At 48.0% G+C, this 19,477-nt stretch overlaps 1 protein-coding gene across 2 annotated transcripts in view; it reads left to right on the top strand.

Annotated features, from left to right (window-relative positions):
* kalrna (kalirin RhoGEF kinase a) overlaps positions 1-19,477 on the top strand; it is a 149,455-nt gene that overhangs the window by 80,634 nt on the left and 49,344 nt on the right. For both annotated transcript variants that reach the window (XM_072397581.1, XM_072397582.1), the window contains exons 20-38: positions 733-852; positions 3,250-3,318; positions 3,401-3,550; positions 3,624-3,773; positions 4,483-4,597; positions 4,680-4,795; positions 6,685-6,807; positions 6,958-7,140; positions 7,219-7,340; positions 8,680-8,746; positions 8,820-8,929; positions 9,061-9,130; positions 9,218-9,307; positions 10,492-10,584; positions 10,678-10,789; positions 10,865-11,055; positions 11,133-11,234; positions 11,315-11,463; positions 11,921-12,023. In XM_072397581.1, coding sequence (XP_072253682.1) covers positions 733-852; positions 3,250-3,318; positions 3,401-3,550; positions 3,624-3,773; positions 4,483-4,597; positions 4,680-4,795; positions 6,685-6,807; positions 6,958-7,140; positions 7,219-7,340; positions 8,680-8,746; positions 8,820-8,929; positions 9,061-9,130; positions 9,218-9,307; positions 10,492-10,584; positions 10,678-10,789; positions 10,865-11,055; positions 11,133-11,234; positions 11,315-11,463; positions 11,921-12,023 — 2,235 coding nt within the window. The remainder of the gene's footprint in view (positions 1-732; positions 853-3,249; positions 3,319-3,400; positions 3,551-3,623; positions 3,774-4,482; positions 4,598-4,679; positions 4,796-6,684; positions 6,808-6,957; positions 7,141-7,218; positions 7,341-8,679; positions 8,747-8,819; positions 8,930-9,060; positions 9,131-9,217; positions 9,308-10,491; positions 10,585-10,677; positions 10,790-10,864; positions 11,056-11,132; positions 11,235-11,314; positions 11,464-11,920; positions 12,024-19,477) is intronic.

The following is a 19,477-nucleotide window of genomic DNA, read 5'->3' as shown; positions in this document are numbered from 1 at the left end:
CTGCTCAGGCTCATGTTTTATGATTGTAATTCTCACCTGGACCACAAGAGGCATGAAAGTCAAAGGTCTGGATGCAGGAACACATGTTATCAGTCCCCTTAAAGGTCACATCTGCTCCTGAATGCTGTAAATGAATCTCACCTTCTTCTTTACTGAGTGGATCTATGGATATTCTGAGCTGTACCTTTAGCTGTATTAAAATGACATGTTTTAAGCCTAAAGGAGCTGCTGGATGTGTTTCACTTCACAAATGTGCAGAATAAAAAGTGGTTTGATGGGAATAAATGAATTAAATCATTAAATCTGAGTTTAAATGATGTAATGCAGAGCAGCATAATTCACCTGCATGTTTTAACACTTTACAGCAGCAGCTGAAGCTGAAAACCTCGACTGTACCTCAGCAGCTGTTAGGACAACTTCTTCTTCTACTGAATTGAATTGTCACCCCCCCCCCACTTGCTGCTTTTCAAAAGATCGAATAGAAAACCTGACAAATATGACAAAAACTTGTTGTTCTGTTTTTATTTTCTACCTTTAAAGCGTTCTTTGGGATGTTTCAAGGTGAAAAAGTGTAATTATGACTCAGAAGAACCAAAATAAAAGTAGAAATGAAGTGAAACTCAGCTGCTTCACAGAGGAGAAGAAGAGTTTTTGTTTTTAGGTTTCGCAGTGCACAGGTATGTTGAGCTGTGAGTGTTTATCTCACGGTGTCTCGTGTGTCCGGTTCTGCAGGTTCTGGGCTGGATCCGTAACGGTGAGTCCATGTTGAACGCCAGCATGGTGAACGCCAGCTCGCTGTCTGAGGCCGAGCAGCTGCAGAGGGAGCACGAACAGTTCCAGATGGCCATCGAGGTGCACACACACCCTCGCTTTTCTGTCTTTGGGATGATTCATTGTTGCTTTAACGCCTTCTTCCCTTCTCTTGCCCGAACCCAAACCCAAACAGTCAGATAGCTAACGCTAAACTTCGGGTCTCCCTTTAAACACGAGCCCACCGTTCGGTTCCCACAACGATAGGAGCTCCTCCTTTTTGGGCCCTCTGAAGAAAGAAAAACACACATCCTAATTACTGCTGCTCAACCCACGTTTATCCTACATGATCAGTAATTATTTCAGTGTGTATTGCTTTGAATAGTAACAGATGAGCACATACTGCTTATTCTGTACCCGTCGCTGACCTCATTGCTCTGAATATCTAACTGTAACCGTAACTCAGCTCTAACTCTAACACTTAAACCAGGTTCTGACTCTCAGACACCTTTTTACAGCTGCCGGACCTCACAAGTGTAGTAGGCTTCCATTCCCTGTCCCCATAAATATGAAGAAGCAAGTACAGACACACACACACTTTGTAATCTGTGCACGAATCAGGCTTGCTTCAATTATTATTTCATTCTGCATTGATTTTGAGGACTAACAGATGCTCAAACACACACACACACATGCACACACACGCTGAAATCCATTTAAGTGCAACCACAGTGTGTGTGTTTTTCTTCACGTGTTACTCTGAGCTTTAAATAGCCGACTGTAGAAGTGTGTGAGCAATCAGAGAGGTGAAAGCTCTTTGGTCGTCACACACACACACACACATACGTGCACGCTTCTGTGATTCTGGCTGGTTTCTGCATCTGTGATCCGTGTGTTTCCTCAGCGTGATGTCAGAATGATGTCATAATGATGTCATACTTCTTAAACACAAACGTATGAACACAGCTCAGTGAAAGGAGTGAAACTTTGTGAACGAGCATCAGTCACAAAAACAACTGCAGATACGCTGTTTGATGTTGATAGAAATAAAGCTTCGGTATTGTGTAAAACTCCTTCTTCCTGTTCCTGGGAGCATATATATCTATAAATATATAGATATATAGATATATATATATCTATATATTTATATATCAGGGCGTCTGACTTCACCAGCAGGTGTAAAACTCCACAAAAACACAACCCTGGGATTTATTTAGTTCCCTTTCTCTTAAAGTTGCTCATTTAACGAGTAATTAACCGTACACATTACTACGCTGTGCACATCTCTGGCTCGTTTGATAGCATCTGCTGCTAACTTACAGCTAACGGCTAACTTACAGCTAACGGCTAACTTACAGCTAACTGCCAACTTACAGCTAACGACGAACTTACAGCTAACTTACAGCTAACTTACAGCTAACGACGAACTTACAGCTAACTTACAGCTAACTTACAGCTAACTTACAGCTAACGACGAACTTACAGCTAACGACGAACTTACAGCTAACTGCTAACTTACAGCTAACGGCTAACTTACAGCTAACTGCTAACTTACAGCTAACTGCTAACTCACAGCTAACGGCTAACTTACAGCTAACTGCTAACTCACAGCTAACTGCTAACTTACAGCTAACTGCCAACTTACAGCTAACGGCTAACTTACAGCTAACGGCTAACTTATAGCTAACTGCCAACTTACAGCTAACTGCTAACTTACAGCTAACTGCTAACTTACAGCTGACTGCTAACTTACAGCTAACTGCTAACTTACATCTAACTGCCAACTTACAGCTAACTGCTAACTTACAGCTAACGGTTAACTTACAGCTAACGGTTAACTTACAGCTAGCTTCTAACTTACAGCTAACTGCTAACTTACAGCTAACTGCTAACTTACAGCTGACTGCTAACTTACAGCTAACTGCTAACTTACATCTAACTGCCAACTTACAGCTAACTGCTAACTTACATCTAACGGCTAACTTACAGCTAGCTGCTAACTTACAGCTAACTGCTAACTCACAGCTAACTGCTAACTTACAGCTAACTGCTAACTTACAGCTAACTGCTAACCTGTTTCCCTCTGGGATCCATACAGTAACTATCTGTATCTATAAGTAGAACCAGCTGAGTAGCTGCAGAACATGTCACCTTTAAAGAGTTTTCATCCAACTTTATTCTCAAACTATGATCAAAGCATCGTCTGTTGGACTGAACACGTGTCTTAGTTTTCTTTTCTTCTCTTTTAAAAACTACAAATTTAAGCCTTAGTCCCAGACAACACCACTGAGTCAGAACCAAACGCAGCTCCACACAGATATTTCCTCTCCTTCACGTCTGCCTGCACTAAATCCTGCAGCAGAGCTTCAGTTTTTCACATTTTAACTCTAAATAAGATGAATATCCAGTTTAAACTTCTCACACACCCAGAGCAGACTGGAAGTGATGCAACAACGATCTGTTGGAATATATTAATGTCGTGATTCTGCTCTCCTCCAGTCTCTCTTCCATGCCAACTCTCTGCAGAAGACCCATCAGAGCGCTCTGCAGGTCCAACAGAAGGCAGAGGTAGGGCTGTGTTCCAGAGCCCAGGACTCTGAACCCACCACATCTCCTCTTACGCCTCCTTGTGTCTCCCTCCTCCTCCCAGATGATGCTGCAGGCCGGCCACTACGACCCGGAGGCGATCCGAAGCTGCGCCGAGAAGGTGGCTGTCCACTGGCAGCAGCTGATGCTGAAGATGGAGGACCGGCTGAAGCTGGTCAATGCCTCGGTGGCCTTCTACAAGACGTCAGAGCAGGTGCGTCCGAGACCCTCCCGCCTCCACAGCTGGTGTGTTTCTGCAGCTTGGACCCAGCTCTGTGTGTCTGCAGGTGTGCAGCGTGTTGGAGAGCCTGGAGCAGGAGTATCGGCGGGACGAGGACTGGTGCGGCAGTCACGACAAACCGGGAAGTGCGACCGACACCGACCACCTGCTGCCTCTGATCAGCAAACACCTGGAGCAGAAAGAAGCCTTCCTGAAGGTGACGGGGATGATAGATTGGGACTGAAAGGGACTGGATAGCGTAGTGGTATGATTCCCACCTTTCATGTGGGAGACCTGGGTTAAAATCCCCTGCATGAAAGGTACTGTCTCCAGTAGGGGTCCTTAGGCAAGACCCCCCCTTACCCTACCTGCCTACCTGTAAGTCGCTTTGGATAAAAGCGTCTGCTAAATGCATAAACAGAAACATAAACATAGATTACCTGCCTTTCAAAGTAAAAGCGTCTGCTAAATGCATAAACAGAAACATAGATTACCTGCCTTTCAAAGTAAAAGCGCCTGCTAAATGCATAAACAGAAACATAGATTACCTGCCAAAGTCCTTTCAAAGTAAAAGCGTGTATAAGCTTGACGTTTCAGCAGAAACGCCGCATTGTTGGCGCTGTGCGTTCTGGTTCAGATCCGTACTGCCGGGTGTCGCCTGGCTCCAGCAAACCCACCACAATGTGCCGGTGTGCAAAGCCAGATGTTTTCCAGGTGCTTCCACCCAGCAGATGTGCTGCCGGGGTCCCAGTGCAGCCAGTGGGGGTGCAGGTTCACCCCCTGATTCTTCGGTTATCAGTGAATGTACCGCTTCTTTATCCCTCTTATTTACTCAGTGATCAGCTGCAGAGCTTTGCTCTTTGCTCACAGGTCCCAGGTTGCTGTCTCCTTGCTTCCTCTTAAAGCTCGGTGTCGGTGTGTTTCAGGCGTGCACGCTGGCCCGCAGGAACGCCGAGGTGTTCCTGAAGTACATCCACAGGAACAACGTGAGCACGCCCGGAGCCGCCGGTCAGGCCCGAGGACCCGAGCAGCAGGTTAAAGGTGAGAGCTCCGGTTCCCGACCTGACGATAAAGAAGCCCGAACGTTTCCTCACGCTGGGTTCCGTGTGGGTTCTGTGTTCAGCTATTCTGAACGAGCTGCTGCAGCGGGAGAACCGAGTCCTTCACTTCTGGACCTTAAAGAAACGGAGGCTGGATCAGTGCCAGCAGTACCTGGTTTTTCAGCGCAGCACCAAACAGGTCAGATGTTCTGGGATGTTCTTACATAACGGAGTCTCCTTCTCCTCGGGAAATGTTCTAAAACGCAACAAAAAGCTAAATCTTTTATTTGTTTTGAACCTTTATTTAACAGAGACAAAGAAATGATTTTCAGAGTCTTCACTGACCAACAGAACCGAAAGTAGAACCTGAAGCAGCAGCAAAGCTGTAAGATTCGCATTACAACTGTAAGCTGAAAGCTGTTCTGGAGCCAAAGAAAGACAGAAAGTTTACAGAATCTACAGAAACAGCTTCTGGTTTCAAGCTTTAATTTGCTTTAAACGCCAACAACGAGATAAAAACCCTCAGAAACACAGTTAAAACAGTAAAAAACAATCAAAAACGAGCCCCAGAGTCAGACACAGCAGCAAGAAAAGTGTCACAGGAAGTGAAGAAGAAGAGAAGGAAGACAACAGGAAGTGAAGAAGAAGAGAAGGAAGACAACAGGAAGTGAAGAAGAAGAGAAGGAAGACAACAGGAAGTGAAGAAGAAGAGAAGGAAGACAACAGGAAGTGAAGAAGAAGAGAAGGAAGACAACAGGAAGTGAAGAAGAAGAGAAGGAAGACAACAGGAAGTGAAGAAGAAGAGAAGGAAGACAACAGGAAGTGAAGAAGAAGAGAAGGAAGACAACAGGAAGTGAAGAAGAAGAGAAGGAAGACAACAGGAAGTGAAGAAGAAGAGAAGGAAGACAAGAATAAGCATCAGATGCTGGAGAGATCAGAGGAAAAGACAGAAGCAGAGAGAAAGAATTCTTTCTTCTAACAGAAGCTCGAACCTTATCGTCTGTTAGCTCCAGTTTTATCTCATTTCACTCAGAAATCTAGTTTTCAGCCTTTCAAAATGTTCTTTCCAATCTCACACTGACACATATCGAATGAGAGAAAAACATTTTATCCTCCTGTTTTGTCTTTTCTGAGCAGGTTTAAGCTGCTTCACTGACCAATTTTTATGTATTTGGAAAATCAAAAGAAATCTAGTTTAATGCAGCAAAACAGTCTAAAAGCTGCTGTAGAGCCAAAGAAAGACAGAAAGTTTATAGAATCTACAGCAACAGCTTCTGGAGCTTCTCCAAGCAGCAGGTTACCTGCTGACAGGTGAGGGTGTCAGGATTGGGTATAAAAGCAGCTTCCACCAAAGGTTCAGCCTCTCCAACAAGGATGGGTCGTGGCTCACCGCTTTGGGCCAAACTCCATCAGAGAATCATCAATAAGTTCAGGAAATATTCCTCAGAGTCAGACTGGAAAGAACTTTGGTCTTTCAGCATCTACAGAGCAGGATATTGGGAACAGATTCAGGGAGTCTGGGGAAATCTCAGTGTGGAAAGGCCAAGGACAGAAAGCCCTGCTGGATGAGCTCGGAGCCCTCAGGCAGCACTGCAGGAGAAACCGTCAGGCCACCATGATCCATACAGCCACATGGGCTCAGGAGGAGCTGGGAAAAGCATTTCCACTCAACACAGTCCACGGCTGCATCCAGAAATGTGAGCTGAAGCTGCATCACACCAGGAGGAAGCCATATATCAGCTCTGAGCAGAACCACGGCCCAGTTCTCTGGACTCCAGCTCATCTCAGAGGGACAGAAAGACAGTGGACAGCTGTTCTGTGGGCAGATGAGTCCACGTTTCAGCTGCTTCTGGGAAAAACTGCTGAGAAAGAGCATCCAGCTGTTCTCAGAGGAAGGTTTCAGCTGCTTTCATCCAGAAATGTCACCTTCTGGCCTCGGAAAAGCATCAAATAATGTGAATCTGATCAGAGAAGATGCTGAAAATCATTTCTTTCTTTGTGTCTGTTAAATGTTTTGCTGTATTTTCCACTTTACGTGGAAATGAGCTTTAACCAGAGTCTGAACCGTGTCTGTGTGTCTGGCTGCAGGCTTTGGACTGGATCCAGGAGACAGGTGAGGTTTACCTGGCCACACATACGTCGCCTGGAGACGGCAGCGAGGAAACGCAGCAGCTCCTCAATGACTACCGGCACTTCAGGCTCACTGCCAAGGTGTGTTTGGGCTTATCGGGTCTTTCAGGAACACTTTGGTGGGACAGAATCAGCATATTTTTGTACTTTTGGGTCATCTGTGGCCCCAGAACTTCAGGGATTCCTCCGGTGAGGCTGATTTTAGTCTAACTGTGCTACAACTCCCCCCAGCAAACCAAGGAGAAGGTGAAGCTGCTGATCCAGCTGGCGGACAACCTGGTGGAGAAAGGCCACGCCCACGTGTCTGAGCTGAAGCGCTGGGTCAGCACGGTGGACCGCCGGTACCGCGACTTCTCGCTGCGCATGGCCAAATATCAGGAGAGCCTGGAGAGGAGCCTGGGAGTCAGCTCTGAGGTGGGGAACCTGTGCTTCTCTGAGGGCTGTGAAGGGGAAGAGTTCAGCTGTCTGAGGAGCTTTTCTCCCTCTCTGCAGGACAACAAAGACCTGGAGCTGGACATCATCCCCGCCAGCCTGACGGACGACCCGGAGGTCAAGCTGCGTGACCCGAACCACGAGATCAACGAGGAGAAGAGGAAGTCTGCCAGGAAGAAAGAGTGAGTACCAAGCTGACTGCAGAACCTGGACAGCTTGCTCTCCAGGCCGGGAAAAGTCATGGAATGTGTTTTAGTTGTCCGAGGCTCTCTGTGGTCGTCAGAATAAATCCTAATAAAGATGAAATCAAATGAAAAAATACTTGTTTTATCCCAAAAGGAAATGATATGAAACTGTCGGCAGCTGTTTAATGAGAAGCTCAGGGTTTCTGTTTGCTCCACACTCCTGTGAGCGTTTAATCCCTCCATCATCCATCCATCCATCCGTCCATCCATCCATCCATCCCTCCATCCATCCATCCATCCATCCCTCCATCCATCCATCCCTCCATCCATCCCTCCATCCATCCACCTTCCACCTCCACATGTTGCTCCTCTGAGGTCAGGGATTCTGTTAGTCCTCCTGCCGGGATCCTTTCCAGTTCTTCCCGGGGGTCCAGAGTCCTTCCAAGTCCAGATGAAACACATTCTCCCTCACGGCCTCCTCCCTGGTGGTCAGAGCAGTTAATCCTCCACTGGAAGGCGCCGAAACCCCCCGACTGACCCTGCTTGTGCCTCAGTGAGTGCTTTGCTGAATCGATGCCCTTCTGTGGCTGTCCTGCAACCTCCCGTCAGCCTGCAGGTGGAGCAGCTTCCCAGAAGCTCGGTGCAGGTTGTGGATCCACTGTTTCCTGCCCAGGAGGTTCTGTGCAGGTTGTGGATCCACCGTTTCCTGCCCAGGAGGTTCTGTGCAGGTTGTGGATCCACCGTTTCCTGCCCAGGAGGTTCTGTGCAGGTTGTGGATCCACCGTTTCCTGCCCAGGAGGTTCTGTGCTGTCGTGGCTCTTTTACAGGCTCAGGGAGCACATTAAGAACACTTTGCTTTGGAAGTTCAGAGTTCTGTCGAAGCAACACAGAGAAACCGTCCAATAGGAGCAGGATGTTGGTGGAATATGAAAACATCACAAGTGTGAACACAACCTGAAAGAGAGTCATAGATCCGACTGGACCGACCAGGAAGTAGCTGCAGCCGTCAGAAGGAACCGGTCCAGGAGGGTCGGGCTCTGAGGCTCTGAGGTCGGGCTCAGAGCCTCAGAGCCCGACCTCAGAGCCTCTGAGGTCAGGCTCTGAGGTCGGGCTGCCTGAATCAGAATCAATCCCTCGTGCTGCCGACAGAGAGAGTTGTGGGTCTGCAGCAGCTGTTTGAACTCTGTGTTCCTCTCAGCAGCCTCAGCTGTTCTCACTGGCGGCTCCATGATGGTGGAACCAGAGCAGGGTCAAACACTTCATGTTAGGGGTCAGAATGTGTCCCTGGACGGGCTCAGCCACGGACCACTTAGTGTGGATCTCCTCTCTGTCTCAGGTTCATCATGGCGGAGCTGCTGCAGACGGAGAAGACCTACGTCAGAGACCTCCAGGAGTGTCTGGAGGTGAGGAAAAGCCCTTTGCTCTCCTTCTTCTTCCACCTCTCCTTTCCACCCACTCACTTCCTCTGTGTGGCAGACCTACCTGTTGGAGATGACCAGCGGCGTGGAGGAGATCCCCTCAGGCATCGCCAGCAAGGAGCACATCGTTTTTGGCAACATGCAGGAGATCTATGACTTCCACAGCAAGTGAGTGAGAGCAACCACTTCCAGAAGCTTCTGAGCCGATTCCTCGAGGCGACATTTTCTTGTGTCATCGCCTCCATTTAGATCTGAGAGGGACGAGCGGCTTTTAGAGTGAACTTATGTTGTCTTTGCAGTATTTTCTTAAAGGAGCTGGTGAACTACGAGCAGCTTCCAGAGGATGTGGGTCACTGCTTCGTCACCTGGGTGAGGGTCCAAATTAAAACTCTCCTGCCGGCTTCATCCAGGGTGGGCTTGAATATTTGAAGCATCCTCTTCTCCTCTGTTTTCCAGGCCGATAAGTTCCACATTTATGTGGATTACTGCAAGAACAAACCGGACTCCAGTCAGCTGATTCTGGAGAACGCCGGCACCTTCTTTGACGTGAGTGAATGCTGAAGCATCCATTTAAACTGCTCTAACCAGGCCTGCTTTAAGCTTTCTTACAGCTGAATGATCTCAGTTCTCAGGGCTTTAAACCCACTCGTTTGTGCACTGATTCCAGGGAAGGTTCTGGTTCTTTTTTCCTCATAAAACAGATGTTTATAACACTTGGAAAACACAACTATGGCATTGATCAGGGACACGGAACTTTAAAGAATAAATAAAGATGTTTCTAGGTGTCAGAATTCAATAAAACCACACAGAACCGAGCCCCAGAATGATGCATAAAACCGAGAGCTCGGTAAATGAGAGCTCAGCGTGTTCACACTTCAGTGTGAAAGTCCTGATGCAGTCCTCACTGCTGACAGATGTTAGAGGTTACAACATGCCATAAAATCTTTACAGGAATTTATTTTCTATTGTCCCACAAGGGATCCTTTTATCTTTGAATACGTTCCCAGTCAAACATGTTGCTGTTTTCTCCCAGTTTCACAGCTTTTGGAGTCCAAACTGCACAGAAGTTTGTTAAAAGCAGCAGTTTAAAAACTCCTGATCCAGTTCTGCAGCTTTCTGAAGCTCTTTCACAGTTTTTCTTTGGACTTTTTCTGCTTTTCCCCTCATCTTCAGTCCTTGTTCCTGAGCATTTTCAGTGTTTTTTCTTTGTTCAGCCACTTAACTCTGAGCTTTGACCCATTCAGGCAGAAAAAAGGCTCCTAACTCAAGGGATGAACCAGTGTTGTGTCGACACAGAACAGACAACTTAGCAAAGAAGCCATTTTAAACTGGATCTTTAGGCACTTTGTTACCAGCAGCCTGTCACAAAGACACATCATTTGTTCCCATTTATGTCACAATCTAATTTTAGGATCACATTACAAGAACTAAATATCTAAAGAGTCTTGTTTGAATGTATTTTTTCTCCAGTTTTTGTGCTTTCCCTCCTGAGTCATTCTGGTTGTGCAGTTCCGCTGTATTACCAGCAGGTGGCAGTGTTTCACCACTGAACTTTCCTCCCAGCTCACACTCAGCCTGGTTATCTCTATCACTTGCATGTTTTTCTGTGTGACATCTGAACCGTTTATTTCTTATTGCTGAAAATAAAAAGGTTGCAAATTCGTCTTTGTGAAGACGTTAAAGACAGTTTTCTGCAGGGTTGTTTCTTATTCTTGTGTGTGCACGAGCAGGACATCCAGCAGAGACGTGGGCTGGCGAACTCCATCAACTCCTACCTCATCAAACCAGTCCAGAGGATCACAAAGTACCAACTACTGCTAAAGGTAGGCCGGCTGAGGGCAGCAGAAGCAGAAAACGGGAGACAGAAGTTCATCTGCTGTCCCACCTCATTGTGTTTGACACCCTCTCCTCTGCAGGAGCTGCTGTCTTGTTGTGAGGAGGGTAAAGGAGAGATTAAAGATGGCTTGGAGGTGATGCTCAGTGTCCCTAAGCGGGCGAATGATGCCATGCACCTGGCCATGTTAGAGGGTGAGATACGCTGCTGATGAGTAACGGATGCCTGCTGCGCCTGTGACCTGAACTCTGACTCCTCTTCTTCCTCAGGCTTTGAGGAGAACCTGGAGGTGCAGGGTGAGCTGATCCTGCAGGACAGTTTCCAGGTTTGGGACCCGCGGGCGCTGATCCGGAAGGGCCGGGACCGACACCTCTTCCTGTTTGAGTTCTCGCTGGTCTTCAGCAAGGAGATCAAAGACTCAGCTGGAAGGACCAAGTACCAGTACAAGAACAAACTACTGGTGAGTGTGTTCCTGCACCAGCCAGGTGCCCAGCCTCTGTTTCCACCTGCTTCACGTGTCACTTCCTGTCCCCGCAGACCTCAGAGTTGGGGGTAACCGAGCACATTGAGGGCGACCCGTGTAAATTTGCTCTGTGGGCAGGAAGAACCCCCTCCTCCGATAACAAAACTGTGCTGAAAGTAAGTGGGAGAAATGGGAATAAATAAGGTTTACTGTCATGGTCGCTGGTCATGTGACATTAAGAGTGTGTGTCCTCCAGGCTTCCAGCATGGAAGCCAAACAGGAATGGATTAAGAACATCAGGGAGGTGATCCAGGAGAGGATGACCCACCTGAAGGGGGCGCTGAAGGAGCCTCTTCATCTGCCTAAAACACCAGCACTGACCAAACCCAGGAATCACACGAAGAGGTAAACCAGCGCCATCTTTTGTGAGTCCGAGTGTGAAGCTTGAGACGGGAAGAACGCTGCCTCTCTCACACGAGGACCGTTTCAGGCAGAAAAACGGCACGATTTACTCATCCCCACCATGAAATATGACCACCACTTTATCCAGGGCACATATGTCAAAGTCCGGTCCTGGAGGGCCGCTGTCCTGCAGGTTTTAGACGTTTCCCTGCTTCAACACACCTGATTCAGATGAAATGGATCTCTTCCAAAGATTGTTAAGTTCTGCACAAACCAGCTAATGAGGCATTGATCTGAATCAGGTGTGTTGGAGCAGGAAACAGCTAAAACCTGCAGGACAGCGGCCCTCCAGGACCGGAGTTTCACATCCCTGATCCAGAGCCGTACTCAGCTCCCAGTAACTGTGGCACAGGTAAGATGAGAAGAAGAAGTTTCATGCCAGTGTGTGTGATGTGTTCAGGGAGGGAGGTGAGGACGGAGACAGTCAGGGAGACGGCAGCAGCCAGCCGGACACCATCTCCATCGCCTCCAGGACCTCCCAGAACACCATGGACAGCGACAAGGTAGGAGCCCAACTGAGCATGTGCGCAGGTGACGGCAGCTGCTGGTGACGAGCTGATGACCCGCACCTGGCTCTGTGCTACGGGGTCTCCCAGGCGGCTGCTGTGCAGGGGCAGCAGAGCTCTGTGAGATAAGTGCAGGAGAAACTGTGGAGTTTAAGCCGAAAAGTCATGAAAAACCTCTTCAGGTTGTGCTCAGGCGTCTGCGCTGATGCCGCCTACCGACCCGCCGCACACATCCAAGTAAGGCGCTTGTTTTGGTGCTCTGATCATGGTGCAGATGTTGAAGTGTGGTCACTGTGTGTTAGTCCAGTTTTGAAGCTCTGATCCTGCTGAACTTGGTCCAGTTTTGAAGCTCTGATCAGCTCTGATCCTGCTGATATTCCTGCTGAACTTGGTCCAGTTTTGAAGCTCTGATCAGCTCTGATCCTGCTGATATTCCTGCTGAACTTGGTCCAGTTTTGAAGCTCTGATCAGCTCTGATCCTGCTGATATTCCTGCTGAACTTGGTCCAGTTTTGAAGCTCCGATCAGCTCTGATCCTGCTGATATTCCTGCTGAACTTGGTCCAGTTTTGAAGCTCTGATCAGCTCTGATCCTGCTGATATTCCTGCTGAACTTGGTCCAGTTTTGAAGCTCTGATCAGCTCTGATCCTGCTGATATTCCTGCTGAACTTGGTCCAGTTTTGAAGCTCTGATCAGCTCTGATCCTGCTGATATTCCTGCTGAACTTGGTCCAGTTTTGAAGCTCTGATCAGCTCTGATCCTGCTGATATTCCTGCTGAACTTGGTCCAGTTTTGAAGCTCTGATCAGCTCTGATCCTGCTGATATTCCTGCTGAACTTGGTCCAGTTTTGAAGCTCTGATCAGCTCTGATCCTGCTGATATTCCTGCTGAACTTGGTCCAGTTTTGAAGCTCTGATCCTGCTGAACTTGGTCCAGTTTTGAAGCTCTGATCAGCTCTGATCCTGCTGATATTCCTGCTGAATTTGGTCCAGTTTTGAAGCTCTGATCAGCTCTGATCCTGCTGATATTCCTGCTGAACTTGGTCCAGTTTTGAAGCTCTGATCAGCTCTGATCCTGCTGATATTCCTGCTGAACTTGGTCCAGTTTTGAAGCTCTGATCAGCTCTGATCCTGCTGATATTCCTGCTGAACTTGGTCCAGTTTTGAAGCTCTGATCAGCAGAACTGAGCAGTGTTTCCTGGTGTTTTGTTTAAGCTGTTCAGCCTGGTTCTGTGATGCGTTTACATTTAAATGTGCAGACTTTTGAATGGAGTCTGGTGCTGTCAGCTGTTGTTCTGACTCCACAGCTTTGACCTGATTCCCCCCTTCTTCATGCTGCTGCTGACACTAATGTGAGCTGTGCCCCCCCCCGCTGTGGTACACACTGTGGCCTTTTCGCCGTGCAACCCCACGCCTACACTCTACCCCTCCTCTAAATGTCACTCTCTCACACGCTGGTGTTTACGCCTCATCTTTCCTTTCGCTGTCATCTCGGCGAACATCTCAAACTTTTCTTTGTTTCTCTTACCGTGCACGTGCACACCGTGCATGTGCATCTACACCGCCACCTCCTCCGGTCTTGTGAAAGCACAAATCTTTCCAGCCCTTTCGGAGTGTGGGTGTGTTGTTGCTCCGCTCGGGTTTATTGTTTTGAGGATTCAGAAAACTCCAGCTCGCTATTTTTGGCTCCTCCTCTGCTGTTTTCCTGAAAACATCAAAGGGCAAAAACCTTTGGTGTCATTTTTGTGACACTTCAGTGAGTTGTCCCTTTGTGAATGTGGCTAATTGTTTTCAGGAACTGTCTGGATTGTCTGAAACGGCACTTTTGAGGAGGCTCACTGTGGTGGAAAAGCAGTGGAAATGGGTGGTGTTTGTTATCTCATGAGAGGAGGGTGAAGCAGCTCCACCTCTCATGCGTTCCCATGGATTTCTGATAGCTGATCTCTTCCAGTACAGATGGGATGTCTGAGATCTGGCAGGAATGTTGGATTAAGGATCTCTGCTGAGAGTAAAAACACTGGATGCTCACATACTTGCTTTTCATTGTTCACGGTGTCAGAAGGAGTCGGACTGTCTCTGAACTCAGCGGCTTAAAAAGTTCTGAAAGTCTGAGTCGGTCACAAACAGCTGGAAGAGTCTGAGGAATAACTGGGTTAGGGAACAGTTTCCTGCAGTCGGTGTTTTTCTGGAAGAAACCTGCGTTTACTGTGAGAAAAGATGTTTAGTCTGGTTCTGAACTAGTTGTTTGGTTTCCCACCGGTCATTGAACTCGTTTTTAGACTTAATAAGTTGGTTTTAGACCCGTTTGGGGCCGAGATGTTGTTCCTGGTTCTGACTGAGAGTTAATGGCCTTCAGATCCGAACAGAATCATGGAGACGGTTCTGCTACAAACGAGTGTTAGCAGCAGCCCCGCGTCGACCTTTGACCCCCCGGGTCAGCCAGTGCAGGGTGTATGCAGGTTTACCCCCCCCACTCTTCAGGGGTCTTTATCCTCTCTTATTTACTGGACAGGCAGTAGAAAATAAAATGTGGCAGAAGTTCAGCATCTGCTCCTCCGGGACACCACTGAGCGGTTAAAAAGGTCCTGACCAGAACCCCTCGGACTGGGCCATCCCTGGTTGAGTCCTCCTGGTTAATCTGGACCATGTTTGGTTCTGGTTTGACCCTCTGAGTGGAGGTCAGGCCTCCTCCTGCAGGACTCTGATCTGAGTTTCCTGACTGCTCCTCTCCTCCTCCCTCAGCTGCACCTTCATCTCCTTCTGTTTTACCTCCGTTTGTTTCTCTCTGCCTCTCCTTCTCCTGTAATAATAACCCAGCGTTGGCAGAGTCAGATGTTCCACTGTCTGGGTTTGGAGGATGTGTGTGTGTTCAGGGTGGGAAGCTACTGTTTCTGGTGGTTTTATTTGATGAATGCCTCACTGTGCCGTTCTCTTGTTTATCTGCCCCTTCTTTTTCAGCCAGTCTGTCTCCAAATTTATTTTGCCGCCTTTTATTTGCTTGATTTTTAGTTTTAATCGTCTTTATGCACAGTTTCTGTGTTGGTGTCCTCCCTCTCAAACTCCAGTTAAAGCTGTAGTATAAACAGCTGGGTGTTATGTGGTGTTTTTCTCTGCTGTAGCAGTTTAAAGGGGAGGTGTTGTCCTCTCTTTTAACGTCTATAAATCTGGCGCTTGGTAGATATGCCAGTGAGTTAATGGAGAGTTTCAGTCCTGTTTCCATCAGACGCAGCTGAAAAACAGTTTTGTTCAGGATCTTTTACAAAAGATCTGCCCAACTGTACAAAAAATCTGTACCTGATGGACAAAAAGTCTGCAAATGTGCAATGTTTTGCTTTAAAAAACTGTAAGCTAACAGGGACCCATGAATATTCTGGTCTGGCTCGGCCCACACTCAGGTGACGCTGCCTTGTTACTATTTGAACACAATAAACACAAGTTGGGTTTTTGGAATAAATATGGGACAGAAATTAAAAAGTGTCTCTACCACCCAGCCCAAGCCTTAGCTTCCCTCTGTTCTCTGCTAGCATCCTTCTGTTCTCTGCTAGCTTCCTCCTGTTCTCTGCTAGCTTCATCCTGTTCTCTGCTAGCTTCCCTCTGTTCTCTGCTAGCTTCCTCCTGTTCTCTGCTAGCTTCCCTCTGTTCTCTGCTAGCTTCCCTCTGTTCTCTGCTAGCTTCCCTCCGTTCTCTGCTAGCTTCCCTCCGTTCTCTGCTAGCTTCCTTCTGTTCTCTGCTAGCTTCCTTCTGTTCTCTGCTAGCTTCCTTCTGTTCTCTGCTAGCTTCCCTCCGTTCTCTGCTAGCTTCCTTCTGTTCTCTGCTAGCATCCTTCTGTTCTCTGCTAGCTTCCTCCTGTTCTCTGCTAGCTTCATCCTGTTCTCTGCTAGCTTCCCTCTGTTCTCTGCTAGCTTCCTCCTGTTCTCTGCTAGCTTCCCTCTGTTCTCTGCTAGCTTCCCTCTGTTCTCTGCTAGCTTCCCTCCGTTCTCTGCTAGCTTCCCTCCGTTCTCTGCTAGCTTCCCTCCGTTCTCTGCTAGCTTCCTTCTGTTCTCTGCTAGCTTCCTTCTGTTCTCTGCTAGCTTCCCTCCGTTCTCTGCTAGCTTCCCTCCGTTCTCTGCTAGCTTCCCTCCGTTCTCTGCTAGCTTCCCTCCGTTCTCTGCTAGCTTCCCTCCGTTCTCTGCTAGCTTCGCTCCATTCTCTGCTAGCTTCCTTCGGTTCTCTGCTAGCTTCCTTCTGTCCTCTGCTAGCTTCCCTCTGTTCTCTGCTAGCATCCTTCTGTTCTCTGCTAGCATCCTTCTGTTCTCTGCTAGCTTCCCTCTGTTCTCTGCTAGCGTCCCTCTGTTCTCTGCTAGCGTCCCTCTGTTCTCTGCTAGCGTCCCTCTGTTCTCTGCTAGCATCTTTCTCAGTTAACAAACCAAATGATTTCCATTAAAATGCTAACGTGAAATGTTCCCTTGTTTGCTCGGTGGCCTCAATATGGTGAACTGGCTGCTTTCTGCTGCCCATTGATGTTGTGCTATCGTGCTAAGCTAACTGGCTTTTGCAATGGACACACTGTACAGTATTTCCTCTTTTATTTTCTTTGAAATGCTCCAAAACTTTAGACGTTTTTCTCTGATTTTGCTCCTCCGGTTTCCTCCATCAAATCGAGCTGCTACAAACGTGCGCACGTTGTGTGACGGTAATCGTTTTCTGAATCGTTTCAGCCCCACAGCCCGCGTGGTTAAACGCATCTGACTCACTTCTGGTCTTATTCAGCAGAACAGAAAGATGTAGTGATGCATGATCGGGGTCATCTGCTCTGTGTTGGGGGTTATTTTAGGAAAAGATGTGCCTGATCACAGGAATCATCAACGCCCAGCTGTCTAATTAAAGTCCAGCTAAGGGTGGATGAACATCAGCCGACGTTTTGTCCCATACATGGATACCTTTAAACAGTTTGGAAACATCACATTTCATCATGTAGAAGAATTAACTCGACTGATGGAGAACATGATTTCATGGCATCTCTTATCTTTGGTAGAACACTCCTCATATTATCCCACATTCTTAGTGTCATTTCCACACATTTTAAGGTCTTTTTATGGGTTTAAGTTATGAAATCAGAACCATCTTTAGCTGTGACACTTTTTCTTGGCTTTTTCTTCCGACATATTGAGCCTGTTTTGGGTTCTCAGGCCTCCTGTTGGCACCGGTTCACTTCCACCTTAACGTACATCTTGTTCCGTCTCGCGCTGCCTGAGCACCATGTAAACACAGCGGGGAAAGCAGGAAGATGATTTCTGAAGATAATGTTTGTGGTTGTGAGGAATGACTGCTCGCTCTGATCAGTGAAGACAGAAGCTGCATTGTTCAGCTCTTATAAAATGCCAGTGCAGATGGTTAGATGTGCGAGTTTGTGACCTCCACAATGAGGAAGCGTATATTACAGTTGTTCTGTGATGTTCTCTGAGTATGGAGGCAGTTCTCAGGCCGTCTGACAGATAATTCAGCGCTGCTGCATGTGTGGAATCTCTTTCCCGTGACGTGTTTCGGTGTAATGAGTCGGCTGTGGTTCAGCCTGTGGTCTTTGTTATTTAAAGCGTCGTTCCAGTGGCTCTCGACTCGGTGGCCTTAGAGGCTCCGCTTCCACCAGTCCTGCAGTTCAGATGCTTATTTAGCCTCCGCCTTCAGTGAGAGTAAAAATGGTGTTTCTCTATGAGCCAGACTCCATAAAAGTTACTCTCTGGTTTGGAAATGGTCTGAACCCTTTTTTTTATCCCTGAACTGAGGTAAAACAGTTTATACATCGAGTCTGAGACAAAGATGGATCTCAGCTCTGAAGTTTAGGGGGGAATTGACCCAAATGAACCTGCTGTTACCGGAGTATGCTGGTAATTAGCCATGTAGATGCAGTATGAAACACAACACCTGGCTGCATAGTCTGTTATTGTTTGAGTAAAAGCATTCATTCACTCCAACATCTTGCATTGGTGATAAAGAAATATTCTCCAGAACATAATAAAGGTTCTCAGATGCCTGAACCACCTCAGCTAACTCCTTTCTATAATCCGAGCTCCTCCCCCTGGATGTTGGAGCTCCTCCCTCCGGATGTTGGAGCTCCTCCCCCTGGATGGTGGAGCTCCTCCCTCCGGATGGTGGAGCTCCTCCCCCTATCTCTAAGGCTGAGCCCCGCCCCCCTCCTGAAGGAAACTCATTTCAGCCTCTTGTATCCAGGACCTCCTTCTTTGGGTCAGAACCCAGATCTGTGAGCTCAGGTGAGGGTTGGAACAAAGATGGAGCAGGAACCTGAAAGCTTCTCCTTCCGGCTCAGCTTCACCAAACGGACCGGAGCAGCGCCCTCATTACTGCTGACGAAGCCCCGATCCGTCTGTCCATCTCTGATCCAACTCACCATCACTGAGAACCAGAACCAGAGATGCTGAAACTGCTCCAGCTGAGGCAGAGACTCAGCCCGACCCGGAGGGTCAGAACCAGGTCCAGAGATGCTGAAACTGCTCCAGCTGAGGAAGAGACTCAGCCCGACCCGGAGGATCAGAACCAGGTCCAGAGATGCTGAAACTGCTCCAGCTGAGGCAGAGACTCATCCCGACCCGAAGGGAATGGGTCAGAACCACGGCCTCAGATCTGGAAGAGCTGCTTCACACTCAGCTGTGAACTGAAGTCACGGCCTGAAGACGAAACAGAACCACATCATCTGCAAACAGCAGAGCTGTAACCCTGAGGTTCAGGACCAGACTTCCTCCTCCCCCCGACCACACCTCCAGATCCTGTCCATGAAAACCCGAACAGGACCGGAGACAAGGGGCAGCTCTGGTGGAGTCCAACACGCTCCGTGAACCTCTTGGTACCAACAACATGACACAGCTCTGACTGCTACACAGGGACTGAAAAGCCGGCACCACGTATTCCCTCAGCTTCCCCCACAGAACCCAAAGCTCAGGGTGTTAGTTTTAACTTGTAACATGAAAGAAGAATCTCCCTGGTTGAAGTATTTATTTTTGATCTGCTTGGACCCACTTTTGATCCTCCGTACTTCACCCCTTGACTGATTTTTAACTCTTAAAGTCAAACCGATTCATGCTTCTTACAGTGAGTAACGGACCCTCTTCGTCGCCCTGCTGCCTCCTCAGTTTCAGATGAAGATGGACTACAACTCTGTTACTCTGCCAGCGATTGTTGACACGTGTGTGTTCTCATGAATCAAATGCATTGAGTTCACGCTGAAGCCGTACAGTAGCCATCTGTTGGTCATATGACTTCTGTCTCACACACACACAGTGCGAGTGGTGGTGGCTGATAGTGGTTTCGTGGCCCGGCAGCTTCCAGGGAATGGGAGAAATGTGAGCAGGCTGACCCATGCACACACCACTCAGTGTGTGCACATCAAACACAAAGCCATGGCTGTTTGTTCAGGCCCAGCGAGGGCAGAGTGTGTGCGAGGGCGTGTTTGTGTGTGAGG

The sequence above is a fragment of the Leuresthes tenuis genome, unplaced genomic scaffold (genome assembly GCF_036924035.1).
Source record: "Leuresthes tenuis unplaced genomic scaffold, fLeuTen1.0.hap1 SCAF_12, whole genome shotgun sequence".
NCBI classification, from domain to species: domain Eukaryota; kingdom Metazoa; phylum Chordata; class Actinopteri; order Atheriniformes; family Atherinopsidae; genus Leuresthes; species Leuresthes tenuis.
The sequence above is the reverse complement of the archived record's forward strand: the minus strand, read 5'-3'. Positions and strand labels throughout refer to the sequence as shown.